Source organism: Oreochromis niloticus, linkage group LG18, assembly GCF_001858045.2.
Source record: "Oreochromis niloticus isolate F11D_XX linkage group LG18, O_niloticus_UMD_NMBU, whole genome shotgun sequence".
In the NCBI taxonomy this organism is placed as follows: Eukaryota; Metazoa; Chordata; class Actinopteri; order Cichliformes; family Cichlidae; genus Oreochromis; species Oreochromis niloticus.
The window spans coordinates 12,687,985-12,705,921 of record NC_031982.2 but is presented as its reverse complement, the minus strand read 5'-3'; the positions used below and the strand labels follow the sequence as shown (position 1 = coordinate 12,705,921).

General features: G+C 42.1%; 2 protein-coding genes across 5 annotated transcripts in view; one reads left to right on the top strand and one right to left on the bottom strand.

Annotated features, from left to right (window-relative positions):
* The first annotated feature begins 815 nt into the window (after nt 1–815).
* Nucleotides 816–8,068, top strand: gpr35b (G-protein coupled receptor 35 b). 4 transcript variants are annotated; one of them, XM_019348428.2, is made up of 3 exons: nt 2,117–2,247; nt 3,121–6,160; nt 7,063–8,068. In XM_019348428.2, exons 2-3 carry the CDS (start codon nt 6,040–6,042, stop codon nt 7,980–7,982), a joined length of 1,041 nt encoding a protein of 346 aa, XP_019203973.1. In that variant the 5' UTR covers nt 2,117–2,247; nt 3,121–6,039; the 3' UTR covers nt 7,983–8,068. The 4 variants fall into 4 exon arrangements, with proteins under 4 accessions (XP_019203974.1, XP_019203975.1, XP_019203973.1 ...); XM_025900011.1 differs by lacking the exon at nt 2,117–2,247 and adding an exon at nt 2,272–2,466; XM_019348429.2 differs by lacking the exon at nt 3,121–6,160 and having other exon boundaries at nt 816–2,247.
* A 2,228-nt stretch (nt 8,069–10,296) lies between these two features.
* LOC100710107 (semaphorin-6B) overlaps nt 10,297–17,937 on the bottom strand; it is a 31,532-nt gene continuing 23,891 nt past the window's right edge. Inside the window, exons 15-17 of the mRNA XM_003437981.5 lie at nt 17,802–17,879; nt 16,266–16,327; nt 10,297–14,891 (exon numbers count right to left, since the gene is read on the bottom strand). Of these exons, the coding sequence (XP_003438029.2) occupies nt 13,909–14,891; nt 16,266–16,327; nt 17,802–17,879 (1,123 nt within the window). The 3' untranslated portion in view covers nt 10,297–13,908. The remainder of the gene's footprint in view (nt 14,892–16,265; nt 16,328–17,801; nt 17,880–17,937) is intronic.

The window sequence follows — 17,937 nt, the reverse complement described above, 5'->3', positions numbered from 1 at the left end:
GAATAGGTGATAAAGCGATAGATCTTTCAGCCCAATTCTACTTTTTCTGCATAATCCATCATACAAAATGTAATCAAATGGAAACGTCACTTTTTAAAACTTTAAATCTTTTAACTTTATGCATCAAGCAAAAACTTAATTATATGCAACATTCTCTGACTGGAAGAAATTTGTTTAACATTTAAACCTATTTTCTGCATATTCCAGCTCATAAAATAAAATATTTTTGTGTGTTTACACTCACTCTTTCAAATAGATGCAAGTAAAACACAGCAGAAAATAAATAAAATCAAAGACTAGCGGTCCTGTTGCTCTATTTTCACCTGTAAAGCAGGACTAGGGTAGGCGGAGGTTTACCCTGGTGCAGGTGTGCCGCAGCGGTCAGTTTCTCTGTCAATTTCACATTACGTCGTAGTACACTCGCTGCTTGCTTGGAAGTTTAGGGGTTTTTTAGGGGTTTTTTTCGCTGTAAAAAGAAGTTTTCTTCCCAGGCACAACGGACACTATTGTTTTTGTCACTTTTTATGGAATCAAACTCAAAAATAAGGTCAGTACTTCCACGCTTTAAACGCTGCATGCTCATACTCTCTCCCGCACTGTCAATTGTTGATCTGCACACAGCTGTTGTCAGGAACGTCGCACTCGCTTACGTAACTGTCATGAGACGTTCTGCAAAAAATCACGGTTTTAGTAACGCAGCGTTCCCACGTGAAAGTAACGGTAATCTAATTACCGTTTTTGCAATAGTAATCCCTTACATTACTCGTTACTTGAAAAAAGTAATCAGATTACAGTAACGCGTTGCCCATCTCTGGTTGTTACAGAACAGAACTACGGAGGGATGAAGTTCATGAGCTATACCATGAACATTTGGAAAAGGGCTGTTAAAGCTAGGAGCTCTACAGATGCAATGTCTGTGTGAAGAGTGTTGATGGAGAAGGTCAGAAGAAGTTGACCTGTGGATGTAGAGAAAGCATATAAAGGTGGAACTCTGGTGCTGTATGACAGGAGTGGCAGAGATGTATGTGAGGGTGATGCAGAACATGCATGACAGGAAGACAGAGGTGAGATTTGCAGGAGGACTGACTGAGGATGAGGGTAGCATTACATCAGGGATCAGCTCTGAGCCTCTTCTTGTTTGCAATGATGATGGCAAATGAGGTCAGGCAAGTCTCCGTGAAGTTTGCAGATGACATTGCTATCTGCAGTGAGAATAGGCAGCAAATGGAAGAGTGCTTGGAAAGGTGGAGGTATGCTCTGGAGAGAAACCTGTAGAAACAAGAGAGAATATGTGTGTGGATGGATGGGAGGCAGGTGTAGCAGTGAAAAGTGCAAGGTGTAGTGGTAGTTAAGGTAGATGATTTTGAATTCCTGTGGTCAACCATTTAAAGTAACAGATGGCGCACAAGAAAGTTGAAGAAGAGAGTGAATCCAGGGTGGGACAGAAGGATAGCAGAAAGAGCCAGGCAGGAGGAGGACGAAAAACCACAATGGAGGAGGAGATGCAGACGGTTGGTGTGACAGAGGATTATAGCAGAGATAGGATGAGACGGAAGCAAATGATCTACTACGGTGATCCCTAAAGAGAGCAGGTGAAAGAAGAAGACTGTGTAATAATGGACTTATAATCTTTGCCCAGACTGATCAGCAGCAATAATTGCTTAAGTAAGATCAGTGTCGATGTCTTTTATCCACAGCGTTGTGTTAACACACACCAGCAAACTGGAAAAACTTCTACATAACTAGAACTCCTGCACAAGGACAATACTGCACATTTTTTAAATGTCTTTTAAATGTTACTATACTGCCCTGACTTGGTTCTTTGGTTCCAACCTGTTTTAGATCTTTGTTGGATTGCAATGTATTGATTAAAACATTTAAGAACTTTAAAAACATTTCCTACTATTCAATACTATTCAAGTACTACAGATTCAAAGTGTACTCATAAAAATCTGCACCAGTTTCATCTTCTTACCACACGTCTTTCTGTGCTGCAGGTGGTTTGAAAATAGAATAGAAAGTGTTAGCCTGTCATGAAAACTGGCATGCTGTGGTGAACCTCCATATAGCTCATGCTGCTGGACGTTTCTCATGCAATTTATAAACCGAAATGAACAAAAAAGGAAATGAAGCAAGCTAACAGCAGCTTTGAACTCCGGGTGTTTGTTACTGACACGGAAACATGCTGGTGCAGCAGTACGCTAAATCACTTCAGCAAGCTTTATGAAGAAGAGTACATCTCAGCCGGTGAGTTTTGGTTTCTGATGGTTGACTTTAATCAGGAACTCAAAGTTTATTAGATTTTTCTTCTAGTTTTGACAAATTTCAGTGCTATCAGGAAGTCAGACACGTTAATTTGTTACAGTTTCTGTTTCTCACAGTTTTTCTTATCTGATACTTTACTGGCTGATGTCACTTGGCTGTGAATTGAGTTTCCCTCTTGAGGATGAATAAGAAAAGCAGAAGGTCGTGTTGCATGTTTGGAAATGATTAGTTGAAAAGTTCTGTTGAACACAATATTGTGAGGCAGTCCTGTAGTTATTGGTTTGGAATAGTTGTCTTTGTTATGTATTGCCTGCTTGATAGTTTATACACTTGTTTCACTGTTTAAAGAGGGGAAGATTTTGAATAATCGTTACATCTGATTTTATTTATACACCATCATTTCACTGAAATTTATATTGCAAGGTATTTAGATTTAGTCCTACCAGACAGTTATTTTCAAATTATGATGTAACTTGTTAACTGCTGCCTTAATATTTTTGAGTACATATGCAGGCAAGCGAGTGCCTTCTATGTTTTCAATTCTTCTAATCACTTCACTGTGTTTCTCACACTTGCTGAACTCCAGGGTAGATACAGTAACATGTGAGGACATTTTGTGCTAAAAAAGACTAACTTTGATAGGCACCCTTTTAGTTTGGCTTAGCACAGAGGTAACAGTTACCCCAAGGAAGCACTGTACACTTTAATGTACGTATGTCATGAAAATATTCCCTGAAGAGTTGAAAATATATACAGTACACACGCTTTAATGAGTAACATGTGCATTATTATGACTGATTTGCTCACTTATCTAGACAAGTAATTAACATTTTGCTCTGTTTGATTCTAACGCAGGGCCGCAGATACTGAACAATATGTCTGCCAATGTGACCGTTTGCAACATTACCACCAACTGTTCCACGAATTGCATAGTGGATTATCTTCAGGGTCTGGGTTATGCAGCTTTGTTTCTTCTGGGTTTCCTGATAAATGCTGCTGCTCTGTATGCCTTCATTGCCATACGGCGCTCATGGACAGACATCCACATCTATATGTTGAACCTGAACATTGCAGATTTTTCCCTCATCCTTTTCCTGAGCTTCAGGATTTACGATGCCTTCTCCTGCCTGCCTATAACTTACTTTTGTACCTTTCTCATGTACGTACATTTTCTCAACATGTATGCCAGCATCTTCACAACAGCAGCCATCAGTGTCCAACGCTACCTGAGTATAAGATTCCCACTGCGTGCCAGATCGTGGAAATGGAAGAAACAGACAGCTTTTGCAGTGTGTTTGGTCATTTGGGTTTTCTTGATAACAGCATGCATTATGGTCCGCAAGGACAACTATCCTGAAAAACTCTGGACATGTTTTGAACGATGTAAAAATATTCCACATCGTACATGGAGTATCACATCAGTGATATTTATAGGTTTTCTCATCCCACTCCTGATCGTCGTGTTCTGCTCCACTCAGATCATCCGTATGTTTTTAAAGGAGGCCGACAAGTCAGAGGAGAAGAAAAACATTGTTGGCATAGTCACAGCCAACATGATTGTGTTTATCGTCTGTTACACGCCGATCCATATCGCCTTCGTTGCTGACCTCTTTGACGAGCCACAGGAAGACTGGATATGCGAAAGCACTACTGTGCACAAGTATTTACTCTGGTCTGAATGGATTGCTGGCACAAATTGCTGTTTCGACTCCATCAGCTATTTTTTTTTATTGAAAGGCTTTTTTTTCAAAAGCACGTAACTCTTAAGGCAGCATTTGAGTGTTGTATTTAAAGAGGCAAAATGCTGTTAAAGGTCATAACCTGTCCATTCTACATGGCAAGTTCAGTTATGTTTGAAGTCGAAAGTTAAAATAGAAGAAGATCCTACAGCTTGAGGTTTGGCTAAATATATAAACATATATGGGCAAAATATAGGTCAAATGACCACAGTGAGTCAGAACTGCTGCTTAACTTGGGTACATGTTTTTTCAGTGACGGATACCAGACAAAATGTATGCTACCTTAAATGTATTTCATTTAGGTGTTTTTAAAAAAAATCTTCACACACATTTTTTAAACAAATTTAGTAGACCACCTGTAAGTCTATCAAAGTAGTGTAGGGTGATTAAGGATAGATATGAAAATGTGCTAACCCGTAAAGAGAGTGAGTTGAGAAGATGGAAGGAGCACTTTAAGGAGCTCATGATTAAAGAAAATGAGTGAGAGAGGAAGATGGGTGGAGGGCAGTTGAATCAGGAAGTGGAGAGGATTAGTAAGGAGGAAGTGAGAATAGCCAAGAAGAGAATGAAGAGTGGAAAGCATGCTGGTCCTTAGGCTGGCCCCAGATAAGCGGAAGAGGATGGATGGATGGATGGATGGATGGATGGATGGATGGATGGATGGATGTTTAACACATCTTGGAGAGTGAGGGGATGCTTGAGGAATGATTAAGAAGCGTGTTGTTACAGAACAGAACTACGGAGGGATGAAGTTCATGAGCTATACCATGAACATTTGGAAAAGGGCTGTTAAAGCTAGGAGCTCTACAGATGCAATGTCTGTGTGAAGAGTGTTGATGGAGAAGGTCAGAAGAAGTTGACCTGTGGATGTAGAGAAAGCATATAAAGGTGGAACTTTGGTGCTGTATGACAGGAGTGGCAGAGATGTATGTGAGGGTGATGCAGAACATGCATGACAGGAAGACAGAGGTGAGATTTGCAGGAAGAGGGACTGAGGATGAGGGTAGCATTACATCAGGGATCAGCTCTGAGCCTCTTCTTGTTTGCAATGATGATGACAAATGAGGTCAGGCAAGTCTCCGTGAAGTTTGCAGATGACATTGCTATCTGTAGTGAGAATAGGCAGCAAATGGAAGAGTGCTTGGAAAGGTGGAGGTATGCTCTGGAGAGAAACCTGTAGAAACAAGACAGACTTTGTGTGTGGATGGATGGGAGGCAGGTGTAGCAGTGAAAAGTGCAAGGTGTAGTGGTAGTTAAGGTAGATGATTTTGAATTCCTGTGGTCAACCATTTAAAGTAACAGATGGCGCACAAGAAAGTTGAAGAAGAGAGTGAATCCAGGGTGGAACAGAAGGATAGCAGAAAGAGCCAGGCAGGAGGAGGACGAAAAGCCACAATGGAGGAGGAGATGCAGACGGTTGGTGTGACAGAGGATTATAGCAGAGATAGGATGAGACGGAAGCAAATGATCTACTACGGTGATCCCTAAAGAGAGCAGTTGAAAGAAGAAGACTGTGTAATAATGGACTTATAATCTTTGCCCAGACTGATCAGCAGCAATAATTGCTTAAGTAAGATCAGTGTCGATGTCTTTTATCCACAGCGTTGTGTTAACACACACCAGAAAACTGGAAAAACTTCTACATAACTAGAACTCCTGCACAAGGACAATACTGCACATTTTTTAAATGACTTTTAAATGTTACTATACTGCCCTGACTTGGTTCTTTGGTTCCAACCTGTTTTAGATCTTTGTTGGATTGCAATGTATTGATTAAAAAATGTAAGAACTTTAAAAACATTTTCTCGTATTTCATGCGAACAGCAAGTACTACAGATTCAAAATGTGTACTCATAAAAATCTGCACCAGTTTCATTTTCTCACCGCACATCTTTCTGTGTGGCAGGTGGTCTGAAAATAGAATAGAAACTGTTAGCCTGTGATGAAAACTGGCATGCTGTGGTGAACCCCCATATAGCTCATGCTGCTGGACATTTCTCACGCAATTTATAAACCAAAATGAACAAAAAAGGAAATGAAGCAAGCTAACAGCAGCTTTGAACTCCGGGTGTTTGTTACTGACACGGAAACATGCTGGTGCAGCAGTACGCTAAATCACTTCAGCAAGCTTTATGAAGAAGAGTACATCTCAGCCGGTGAGTTTTGGTTTCTGATGGTTGACTTTAATCAGGAACTCAAAGTTTATTAGATTTTTCTTCTAGTTTTGACAAATTTCAGTGCTATCAGGAAGTCAGACACGTTACTTTGTTACAGTTTCTGTTTCTCACAGTTTTTCTTATCTGATACTTTACTGGCTGATGTCACTTGGCTGTGAATTGAGTTTCCCTCTTGAGGATGAAGAAGAAAAGCAGAAGGTCGTGTTGCATGTTTGGAAATGATTAGTTGAAAAGTTCTGTTGAACACAATATTGTGAGGCAGTCCTGTAGTTATTGGTTTGGAATAGTTGTCTTTGTTATGTATTGCCTGCTTGATAGTTTATACACTTGTTTCACTGTTTAAAGAGGGGAAGATTTTGAATAATCGTTACATCTGATTTTATTTATACACCATCATTTCACTGAAATTTATATTGCAAGGTATTTAGATTTAGTCCTACCAGACAGTTATTTTCAAATTATGATGTAACTTGTTAACTGCTGCGTTAATATTTTTGAGTACATATGCAGGGCACATGACTGTAGCAACTCTAAGCAAAATCAAGCGAGTGCTTTCTACGTTTTCACTTCTTCTAATCACTTCACTATGTTTCCCACACTTGCTGAACTCCAGGGTAGATACAGTAACATGTGAGGACATTTTGTGCTAAAAAGACTAACTTTGATAGGCACCCTTTTAGTTTGGCTTAGCACAGAGGTAACAGTTACCCCAAGGAAGCACTGTACACTTTAATGTACGTATGTCATGAAAATATTCCCTGAAGAGTTGAAAATATATACAGTACACACGCTTTAATGAGTAACATGTGCATTATTATGACTGATTTGCTCACTTATCTAGACAAGTAATTAACATTTTGCTCTGTTTGATTCTAACGCAGGGCCACAGATACTGAACAATATGTCTGCCAATGTGACCGTTTGCAACATTACTACTATTCCACCCAACTGTTCCGTGAATTGCAAAGTGGATTATCTTCAGGGTCTGGGTTATTCAACTTTGTTTCTTCTGGGTTTCCTGATAAATGCTGCTGCTCTGTATGCCTTCATTGCCATACGGCGCTCATGGACAGACACCCACATCTATATGTTGAACCTGAACATTGCAGATTTTTCCCTCATCCTTTTCCTGAGCTTCAGGATTTACGATGCCTTCTCCTGCCTGCCTATAACTTACTTTTGTACCTTTCTCATGTACGTACATTATATCAACATGTATGCCAGCATCTTCACAACAGCAGCCATCAGTGTCCAACGCTACCTGAGTATAAGATTCCCACTGCGTGCCAGATCGTGGAGACGGAAGAAACAGACAGCTTTTGCAGTGTGTTTGGTCATTTGGGTTTTTGTGATAACAGCATGCATTATAGTCCGCAAGGACAACTATCCTGAAAAACTCTGGACATGTTTTGAACGATGTAAAAATATTCCACATCGTACATGGAGTATCACATCAGTGATATTTATAGGTTTTCTCATCCCACTCCTGATCGTCGTGTTCTGCTCCACTCAGATCATCCGTATGTTTTTAAAGGAGGCCGACAAGTCAGAGGAGAAGAAAAACATTGTTGGCATAGTCACAGCCAACATGATTGTGTTTATCGTCTGTTACACGCCGATCCATATCGCCTTCGTTGCTGACCTCTTTGACGAGCCACAGGAAGACTGGATATGCAAAGGGACTACTGTGCACAAGTATTTACTCTGGTCTGAATGGATTGCTGGCACAAATTGCTGTTTTGACTCCATCAGCTATTATTTTTTATTGAAAGGCTTTTATTCAAAAGCACGCAACTCTTAAGGCAGCATTTGAGTGTTGTATTTAAAGAGGCAAAATGCTGTTAAAGGTCAGTTATGTTTGAAGTCAAAAGTTAAACTACACGAAGATCCTACAGCTTGAGGTTTGGATAAATATATAAACACATATGGGCAAAAATATAGGTCAAATGACCACAGTGAGTCAGAACTGCTGTTTAACTTAGATAAATGTTTTTTTCAGAGACAGATATCAGACAACAAGATGTATGCTAGCTTAAAATGTATTTCATTTAGGTGTTGGTTTTTCATCTCCACACACATTTTTTTTTAACAAATCTTATAGACCACCTGTCATAAAAACAAGAAAACACAAATACCTTAGAAATCTGTCAAAAACATCCATCCCTCATGCATAATTTAAGTGAATAATCAATCTGTGACTCGTATGGATGATTTTTTCTGACAGCTTAGATATATCTGACTGTTCACATGCTTGCCATGAACTGTTTATAGTCTGCAACAGCAAAATGGCCTGGTAAATGGTCTGTATTTATATAGCGCCTTTCTGGTCCCTAAGGACCCCAAAGCGCTTTACATATCCAGTCATCCACCCATTCACACACACATTCACACACTGGTGATGGCAAGCTACGTTGTAGCCACAGCCACCCTGGGGCGCACTGACAGAGGCGAGGCTGCCGGACACTGGCGCCACCGGGCCCTCTGACCACCACCAGTAGGCAACGGGTGAAGTGTCTTGCCCAAGGACACAACGACCGAGACTGTCCGAGCCGGGGCTCGAACCGGCAACCTTCCGATTACAAGGCGAACTCCCAACTCTTGAGCCACGATCACGAAGCTGATTACGCTGCCTACCAACACTTAACAAAACCAATCGCCGGACTTAAAGAATACTAATGTAAAACTCACATTTGGGTATTACTGCACATGTAGGCAAGCTGGGAGTGGGCATCCCATTCACCACACCGATGGCACCACAATGTATGAAGGGGCTTTCTAGTAAATTTCACCTGCTCTGATTGACATTTGCTGAAGACAAGTACTTGAAATCTCTGAGAATTAAAGTGAAGAAGCTGCGGTACACTGTGAGAATCACAGGAGTCAACTTGATACATTTGGTTTTCACAAAATGTTGGAATACTGCTGCTACTTTTTGACCGTTTTAAAAATATCTCTCGGTGCTTCTCTCAAGACATTTCTTGACATTCTAAAACATTTGTTCTCTTTGAGTTACTTAGCAATGGAGCAGCTGATTATTTGAAATATTTGACTATTTTTTGTGAATTGTTCTTTTTTATGTATTATGACATATGATTTCTTTTTCGCAAAGGCAATTTTATAGTCTATGAAGTACTACTGACACAATTATTCCTGGTTAGCTATGGAAAATTGTATTAGTTGCACAGCAAGATTAGTAGTGTTGACGCAAAGCAAGAAGGTTTGAATCAGTTGTCTGTGTGGAGTTTGCATGTTGTCCGTGGGTACTCTGGCTTCCTTCCTTCTAGTCCATGGTGATTTAAATTGCCCATAAGTGTGAATGATTGTCTGTTTCTCTTTGTTGGCCATACAGAGGTTGTTGGCCTGTCCAGGTAGCTCATCCTATGGTAAATGGCATCAGCCCCTGTTAACCTGAATTGGATAATTGGAAGAGAATGGATGGATTTCTTTTTTTTATCTGTGTTTATTTCCCAGTGACTCATTGGTATATATCAGTTATCCTTAACACCTGGCTTGGACTGGCTCAATAAATCACTGTATTAAGTCTTAGTTAATGTGTATTATGTATGTTTTATATTTGTCTTAAGATATAAATATCTGTATTTTTTAAAACTCATTATGTCTTCCGTGCTCTCTGTGTGATGTTCAGAGCAAAACAGGAAAGGAGATAACAAAGGCTTTGCTTTGCCAGCTTTGCTACACACCTCTCATCAAAACATCAGTCTGTCTCAAGCTTATAGCAGCACATGTGCACTTAACAGAAGGGGGCCCATGGGAGCCTGTGTCCTTCACTCCTTCCTGTGTGAAACTCAGAAGCAGATGAATGCAGGCCAGTGTCCAGCTCCCTCTAGTGGCAAGAAAAGCACACGCTTGAAAGATTTTCCACTTCCTCTGCTCTGAATCTGCCTGCTCTGAAGCCTAAATCTGCCAGTCTCGAGACAAATATGTCTCATTTAAAGAAAATAAACTGCGATAATGATATACACATCACTCCAGACGGCTGTGAAGCAATCATGCTGCATTTGACTGTGCATTTGTGTGTGCACTGTGTGCGTGGGCACGTGCATAATGACATGCATTTATTTTAATGAGTGCATTCAAAACCACACGCGACAACATTAGCAGTCAATTATATAATGCCATTTAATAGCAGTACTCCAAAGATTGATGATTATTATATCAGCAGTGGCTTAGTGACTGCAAAACTTGGCAGGCATCAGTCAAATGAGACAGCTCAGCTCAGGCTGATGTCAGGCCTGCGGTTCTACTCTAATGACAGGAAGGAAACTGCTGAAGTCTGCGTTCAGCCAAAAGTCACGTAAATACTGTACATACGTCTTATTCACAGTATTGTCACCGAAAAAATAGCCTCGCACTTCAGCAACCGTGCTGCCTTAGAAGACCACGGACCCCCCCCATCCCTGAAACCACACAGGTACACAATACATTCAGGATGGTTATTTACATTATTCACAAATGTTATACAGAACAGCTCCCTTTCAAAAAGAAAAGAAAAGAAAACCCCACACAGTTTGTGCTTTTCCTTATTACTGCACATTGTAATGGTGCCAAACAAAAGAAGTGATTACATTCATTCACTCGGGATGCTGACGAGCGGTTTTCAAGATCCTCCAGTATGGCAGTTGGTTGACGATGACAGACAGACAATCACCAGACTACAGACTACACGACGAAACGTCCATAATCAGGAAATGAGCTACACAGTGTTCCCTCAATGCACTTCAGTCCATTTGAGGGTTTGCTTATGAACTACTTATAAAACATTATTATTATTGTTAGATATCTGCTATTCAGTTCATGTCATGGCATCAGCGAAAACATTAACAGTGTTGATCATAAAGGGCATGACAGAGTATGTAATGTATGCTTACATATTTACAGTATATGGCGTGATGTATTAAACCTAAGATCAGGGTTTTTTTCCGGTCTGCTGTGCTCTCTATAGATCCAAAACGCTTTGGAGATACATCAGCTGTAGAAACGTCAGCCTTCTCTTGAATATAATGGAAGCACATTGCAGTTGCCTTGTAGTGCACAAAGTGCTGAAACACTACATTTGAAAGATTCAGCTGCAATATTTCTACAAAAAGTGTTACTTGGATAAAAGAAACAGCCCACAAACCTTGATGTAGGCAGTTTCAAGGAGGAACCAAACTACATCAGCCACATATGTCACCATGCAGAAGGAAGCGTCAGGCTCTTTCTCACCAATGATTAAACGTTACGGAGAAAATAGTTCCAATGACAAACTGCTTACAGCAAGCTTTGTTGTTTTTCTGTTTTTTTTTTTGAGCAACTGCATCAGGATATGTGGAAAGTGACATAACTGCTGAGTTTTTATTTTTACTTTTGAAAAGCACCAGGAAATCGCCATCTCTTCCCATTATATTCAAGAGCGGACAAGTACTTCTACAGCTGATGTCTCTAAAGGAGCAACTCACACTAGATGGATAAAATAAAATAAAGCAAAGCAGACCAGAGGAAGAATACATACATTTCATTTGAGAGGTGAACCGTCCCTTTAAGTAGAAGTAATTTACAAACAGACCCTCAAATAGTGTTTTTAACATTCAGCATCAGGAGCGTCACATAAAGAGAGCTGAAAAAAGTGTATTTTAACAACAGTACAAGTCGGCATCTCAATGAAAAAAAGAAGAAACATTCATCGCGTTACGTCAAAGGCAGAATTATAAGAAGTATACTGCAATAAGTGAGTTCTTCAACACCACAGTACGTGAGGAAGGTGCACTGCTGACTTAAATTATGTTTTCATGGCACTTTTAAAGTTTCTCCCACTCTTTTTTTTTTTTTTGCTTCATTAATCAGGCATCAGTAAATCATTCTTCACTTGGGTTTTGGCACATTGAAGTAAAGAAAAGAAAAAAGTCTTGGACATTTCCATCTTGGAGCAGGTCACTGTGAGAATTTTCCACGTTACTCTTATAATGAGACAGTAAAATGCATATTTTTGTTTCCAAGCTGATGCCTGTCTATATTTTTTCTAAGTTACTGTTTGTCTAACATTATGGTCTCACCTAAATTAAAGTTTACTATGTACATATAAACCATATGTTGCAGGTCGCTTCGGATTCAGCGCAAACCAGCATTCATTTGTCGTCTAGTACAGTCAGCTGTAACAGATTCTCATTGTTTCCCACAGTAGTTGTAGTTCTTGCACCTTCATATGATCGTGTTTTTCCTGCCCTCTTTATCTGGTCTCTGTTTTACTGCTGCAACACGTTTAAACCGTGTTGTGTTGATCTAAAGGCCGACCATTTCGTGGCACCGCGGACACTTTGATGGGCTGAATATATAGTCCCATTTGCCAGCTGAGAACATTTCCCCTCACCCCTATTGGCTCTAAGATGAGCCAGAGGTTTCAATCATCCCCACTGTAACTGTCACTGTGCTCTGTATTACATCTGTGGGACCTTGACCCGCTGTGAGCCTAAGGGGAAATCTTGCCCCGTAAAACTGGACTGCGTTCTATAATGCAGACCTAATGAATGTGTCTGTCTGTGTGTGTGTGTGTGTGTGTGTGTGTACGCAGAAAAAACCCTAAGGTGGCAGTGAAGGACAAGGTGTTCTTACACTGCAGTCCTTGTACATTATATTCTCCAAAACACCTCCTGCCTTGCCGCCTTTCTGTCTATCTTTCTGTCATTTGTGATTTTTCTGTCAGTCCAGTGCTGTGGTGCAATCCCACCTGATGTCCTTGTGGAATTATTGGTCGTTATAGAGTACACAGAGTGGAAGGAAGAAACGAATTGAGCGATGGACAGCCGAGATGCCGTCATTACAGAGAGCATGCATTTGGCAGGAATAGTGCTGACGTTCCAGTCCTGCGCCCTGCACTCCAAAGACGTGAGTTATGGTCCCATATCCCCACGAGACAGGTTAGAGGCATTTGGCACACAAGTCATGCTCCTTCGTATACACAGAATACTAAATACCCACCTGTACAAATACATGTATGCAAGTCTTGTATGTGTGCAGCAAGGAGAAAGAGTGGGGAAAAAAACTGAAGGACTTATAGGTTCAATATCTGTCTTAAGAGAATGGCCAGTTTTTTCACCTGGAGCTTCAGATACTTTAAAGATGTTCAGGATTTCCAATTTCACTTCAAGTACCCAGTTGGCAATCACACCAACAGGTAATGCAGTGGGGAACAGATGGCTAGCAGTCTTGTTAATGCTATCCATGAAGGGAAAAGCATCCCACTATTGCAGGAGCATTCGACTGGCTCTGCAGTCAATCTGCACAGGGAACGCAGTATCTAAGTGCCATGTCCATTTTCATCCTCGTCCTCTCTGCTCCCCCCATTCGGCTCTCTTTCCATCTTCTTTGCTCCCCTCTATTCTCTCTCTCTCTCTCCTCCCTCTCCCCGCTGCCACTAAGATCAGGAGAGAGAGGCAACTCTGCAATGCAGACACAGCAACAACCTCAGTCCATCTGACCAATTAATGTGAGCCAGGATATGAGCGGCAGACCCAGCAGCCAGTCATAAGGAGAGGCTCATCACAGGGTGAAAGAGGGGTCGCCTGAGAGACTGACAGAGAAGATTATGGAGTGGGGTAGTGGGGCGAAATGACAATGAAATAAAGATGTGGGGAAAAGAGAAGGGAGAGAGTGACAGGCAGAATAAAGAGTAAGGACATTTCTGTAAACAAAACAAAGAGCTCTGGAAACAGAATTGGTTTCCTCCACAGTCACTGGCCAGCCTGAGTCCTGTCACTGCAGTTCTTCTTACTCATCAGCTGGCTGAGATCCACCAGCTCACCCAGCTCCCCTCGCTCCAGGGCCCCTCTCAGGAGAGCCCTGCTCAGCCCGGGGGTGTGTTGCTGGGACACATAAGCTTGGCTGCTGGGAGCGGGCATTGATGGGGGAGGCAGGGGGACGGGGACCATCCCGTGGCTGCTGAGGATGTATCCTTCCTGGGCTGGCCAACGCAAAGGCAGTGGCTCGCTGTACTCCATTGGTGCGCTGGGTGCTGAGACCACCCTCCGACGCTCAGGTGAGTCCTGGGGGGTCATGGGGTAAACATATTCTACTGCAGACTTCCTGAGCGGGGCTTTGGGTGTCCCCTTTGCTTTTTCTTGCTTGCTCAGACAGACATAGTGCTGGCGTGGCGTGTCATTCACTCGGCTGTCGCCGCTGTGTCTTCCACCTCCGCCTTGCTGGAAGAGTCTGGTGGTCAGGTAAACAGAGGGGGGCATGCGACAGGGTGAACCCAGACCTACAGAACCTCCCCCGAGGTAGGTCTGACTTGTGTCCCACCCTCCAGAGTTGGAGTCAGACAGCCGCAGGCCTCTGCGTTTCTGCTGGGGTGTGTGCTCCGGGGTGGGCAGGAAACCGGGGTCTAGCTCTCCTGACTTCACCCAGCCGTTGGGCATGACAAACAAGGTCTCCCCGCCCTGGGAGCAGGGGCGCTCCCCGCCTCCCTGCCGTGTCACGCTCAACACAGAGCCTTCCATCCCTCCGCCGCTACTCAGCAGGCCTCTTTCACGCCGCTGGATGGAGGCCTGGGAAGCGGTGCCATGGCGACGGTTTGCAGGCTTGTGGGCCATGATCCAACACACAGCAAGGCCCGAGAGCGCCGCCCCTATGGTGAATGCAGAGACTGCAGATGCCACGAGCAGGTTGAGCGAGACCAGGCTCTCCGGTTCAATGAGCAAACTCTGTTGGAGAATTCCTGAAGATTAAAAGACACAGTTACAAAGATGACATTTAGTAGAACACTCCAATGACCGTCCTGTCTCAATGTGTGACCGGAGGCTGTAGTTTAAAATGATTATTATTACATATAGTCCTATTCTGTTACTTAGCGCTTTCCCGTCTCTCGTATCATGATAAATCAAAAACTACAATAACACTCCTAAGTGGTGATCATCATCTGCGGCATTATAGGATTTCTTTCTGTGATGATTATGTTTCAGAGTAACTTCTCTCCAGTTTGGCCTTGAGGCTCCACGAGCTCTGGTTCAGAGAGGCCTGCACTTGTCATCAGCACAGCTAAGACCACAGCAGCTCCCTTTCTCCCTCTCCTCACACTTTCCATCCTGCTGCCTGGCCAGAGAGTTGCTCCTTTGCAGCAAAACCTTACCTCAGTGTTTCCACCCAGCTCTAATAGCTCCCGTCTGCAGACACAGCACCACATGCCTGTCTCTGGCTCAGCCTCTCCTGCGCTTTCACCGCTTGGATTACAGTCTGACAGATGTGCAGCTGGGTATCACTGACTTCCAGTGCTATCTGTTGTTATATGTTATTTCAAGATAAATGAGTATGGTGAGGGCTTGGAATGTGCTGCGTATCCCTTTTCTGTTGTTTTGTTGGAAATTCCGAACCAGCTAAATGGATTTTATGACGCTGAATCTGGGCTACAGCAAACGGAACACCTCGTAAAAAACAAAAAAAAAATGCTGTAGAGGAAATGCCTTTTTTTGGTGTTTTCCACTGACTCTGTGGATTTCAAAGCAAGGTTCAAAGAGGGCCTCTGTGGTACTGCTGCAGTGACATCTGAGCCTCTCAACAGAAGCGGGATGTAGTGACACTATGCTCAGCCATTTCCTGCTCGCGTACCAGCCAAACCCATTCCTCGCTATCAGATATATGACAAAACAAAACCTCATATGCTGAATGATGTGAATGCACTAAATGTGCATTTCCAGTATTGTCTACACACAGCTGCACAACTTTCACAACTTTCACATCCACATCCTAATTAAAATGTCACTCTTGGATATGTTTTGACCTGAAGGAAGTGAGACCGAAACCAGAATCTCACTTCTTCTTCCACCTGATTCAGCTCTCGCAAACATACAAGCATTCAGTTTACATGCTGAATGGATCTTGCTGAGCTTGCTGAGTAAATCATGTTACATCCTTGATAATTAAAATGAACTTAATTCCAGAAATGACTGTCTGTACTTCCTCACTTGGTACTATCAGAACATAATGTTCAGTGACAAATAGGCAGGTGTAATGAGCGATTGAGCCACTAGGTGGAGCCTGTCCTCACTCGACTGTACACAGCCAGCAGCATCCATGTCATAGTGCTGCAACCTACCATCACAGTCTCCGAGGTGGGAGGTGGTGTTTCCATACTCCACATCTTGCTGAAAAGGGAGTCTACGAGACACAGAGATCACAGGCAAAATAATCAGAGATGTATTTTTAATAAAGACAGCACACAGCAGGAAACACGTTTCCTTAATTGTTATATAGACACATGAATACTCATGGAAGAGCGCATTGAATGAATTTTGATGCCTGACTTCACAAATAAATAATTTACAGCTAATCAATGAAAATCCGACCCTTTTCATGCTCACTTTTGTGCAGAAAATTGTATGTGAATGATGATGTTTGTTAGTAGTGATCAATAAAAATTGATATAGCACATATGGACCTAAGATTCGGTGTTATGACATTTTTGATCCCATTATGGATTTTTTTTCTTTTTCTTTTCCACCCTTCAGAGGATCAAAGGGTGGGGAGCATGTGTTGTGACTTACAAGCTGGTGGAAAAAGAGGGGAGAGGGGGAGGGGCGTCATAAAGAGTCCTAATAGCAGTGTTGGACCTCCATATGCTGTCAGAACAGCTTTGATGTCTCTTGGTATTGATTCTACTGGCGAAGACCATCATTCTCCCAAAAGATGCTCCCTAACTTAGTGTTTTGATTACGGTGGTGGAGGCTGCTGCCTAACAGTATGTCCTATAGATACTCATTTAGGTCAGGCATACGATTTTCATCATCATCAAACTCTTCGGTGACCCCGGTTACCCTATGGATTGAGACATTGTTACGCTGGAAGTGGTCACTGCCATCAGGATAGAAATGTTTCACCATATAATCACTCAGAACAACTTCGTATTGATTTGCTGGGTCCCTACCCTCTAAGAGGAGGAGTGGACCCAGACTATGTTGGGAAAATGCCCCCCATAGTGTAATAAAACCACTGATTACGGGTTTCAAAGACTTCATCAGTCTGTAGGTTCAGTTTCTGCATTTGATTCAGACACCTGCATTTTTAGTAAGAAATAATAAAAAATAAGCACCGACTACTGGTCATGGCAACAGAAATTTTATATTGGTTGTAATTTGTTGGTAAAGGCTTTTTAATGTAATAAGCCACAAAATGTTCAAACCTTTCAATGTATGCACACTTATTTTACAGCATTAATAAGACATTACAAAGAACTAACAAAATTAAACATTTGGAAAGGAAAGCAAACTGTTCACTGGTTTTCCTTTATCAACATGTGTATTGGCACAAACTTGCTAAGACTTGGAGGTGGGGGCAGCGGTTAGCACTGCTGCCTCACAGGAAGAAGGTCTTGGGTTCAAATCTGGGCTGTGGGCCTCTTTCTGTGGAATTTGCATGTTTTCCCTTCAATTTGTGTTAATGGTTGTGTCTCTTAGTTTCAGCTGTGTGATTGACTGGTGGTTCATTCATGCTAGCCTCTATACATGTACATACATAGAGAGAGAGACCATTTAGGTCAATTCCCTGTGCAGCTCATACTGATTTTGCAATTAGATCATCTTCATTTGGAGGCAGTAAACATTCACAGTGTTGTGTGCATGTTTGTTGTCCTCACCGTGTACCGGGTCTTAGAAAGGAGCAAGTGCTGCCTCTGGTCCAGCCACAGTATGGATCCCTGGAGGCCAGACAGCTCCTACTCACACAACAAGCAAACAATCAAAACAACATCATTAAACATCATTAAAATCCTC

What these genes read in the sequence shown, in the direction of transcription:
- gpr35b (XM_019348429.2), top strand. Translation starts at nt 2,127, where the DNA reads ATGAAGCAAGCTAACAGCAGCTTTGAACTCCGGGTGTTTGTTACTGAC. An exon ending in AGAAGAGTACATCTCAGCCG is followed by an intron (nt 2,248 to 7,062) that starts GTGAGTTTTGGT and finishes ATTCTAACGCAG; the next exon opens with GGCCACAGATACTGAACAAT.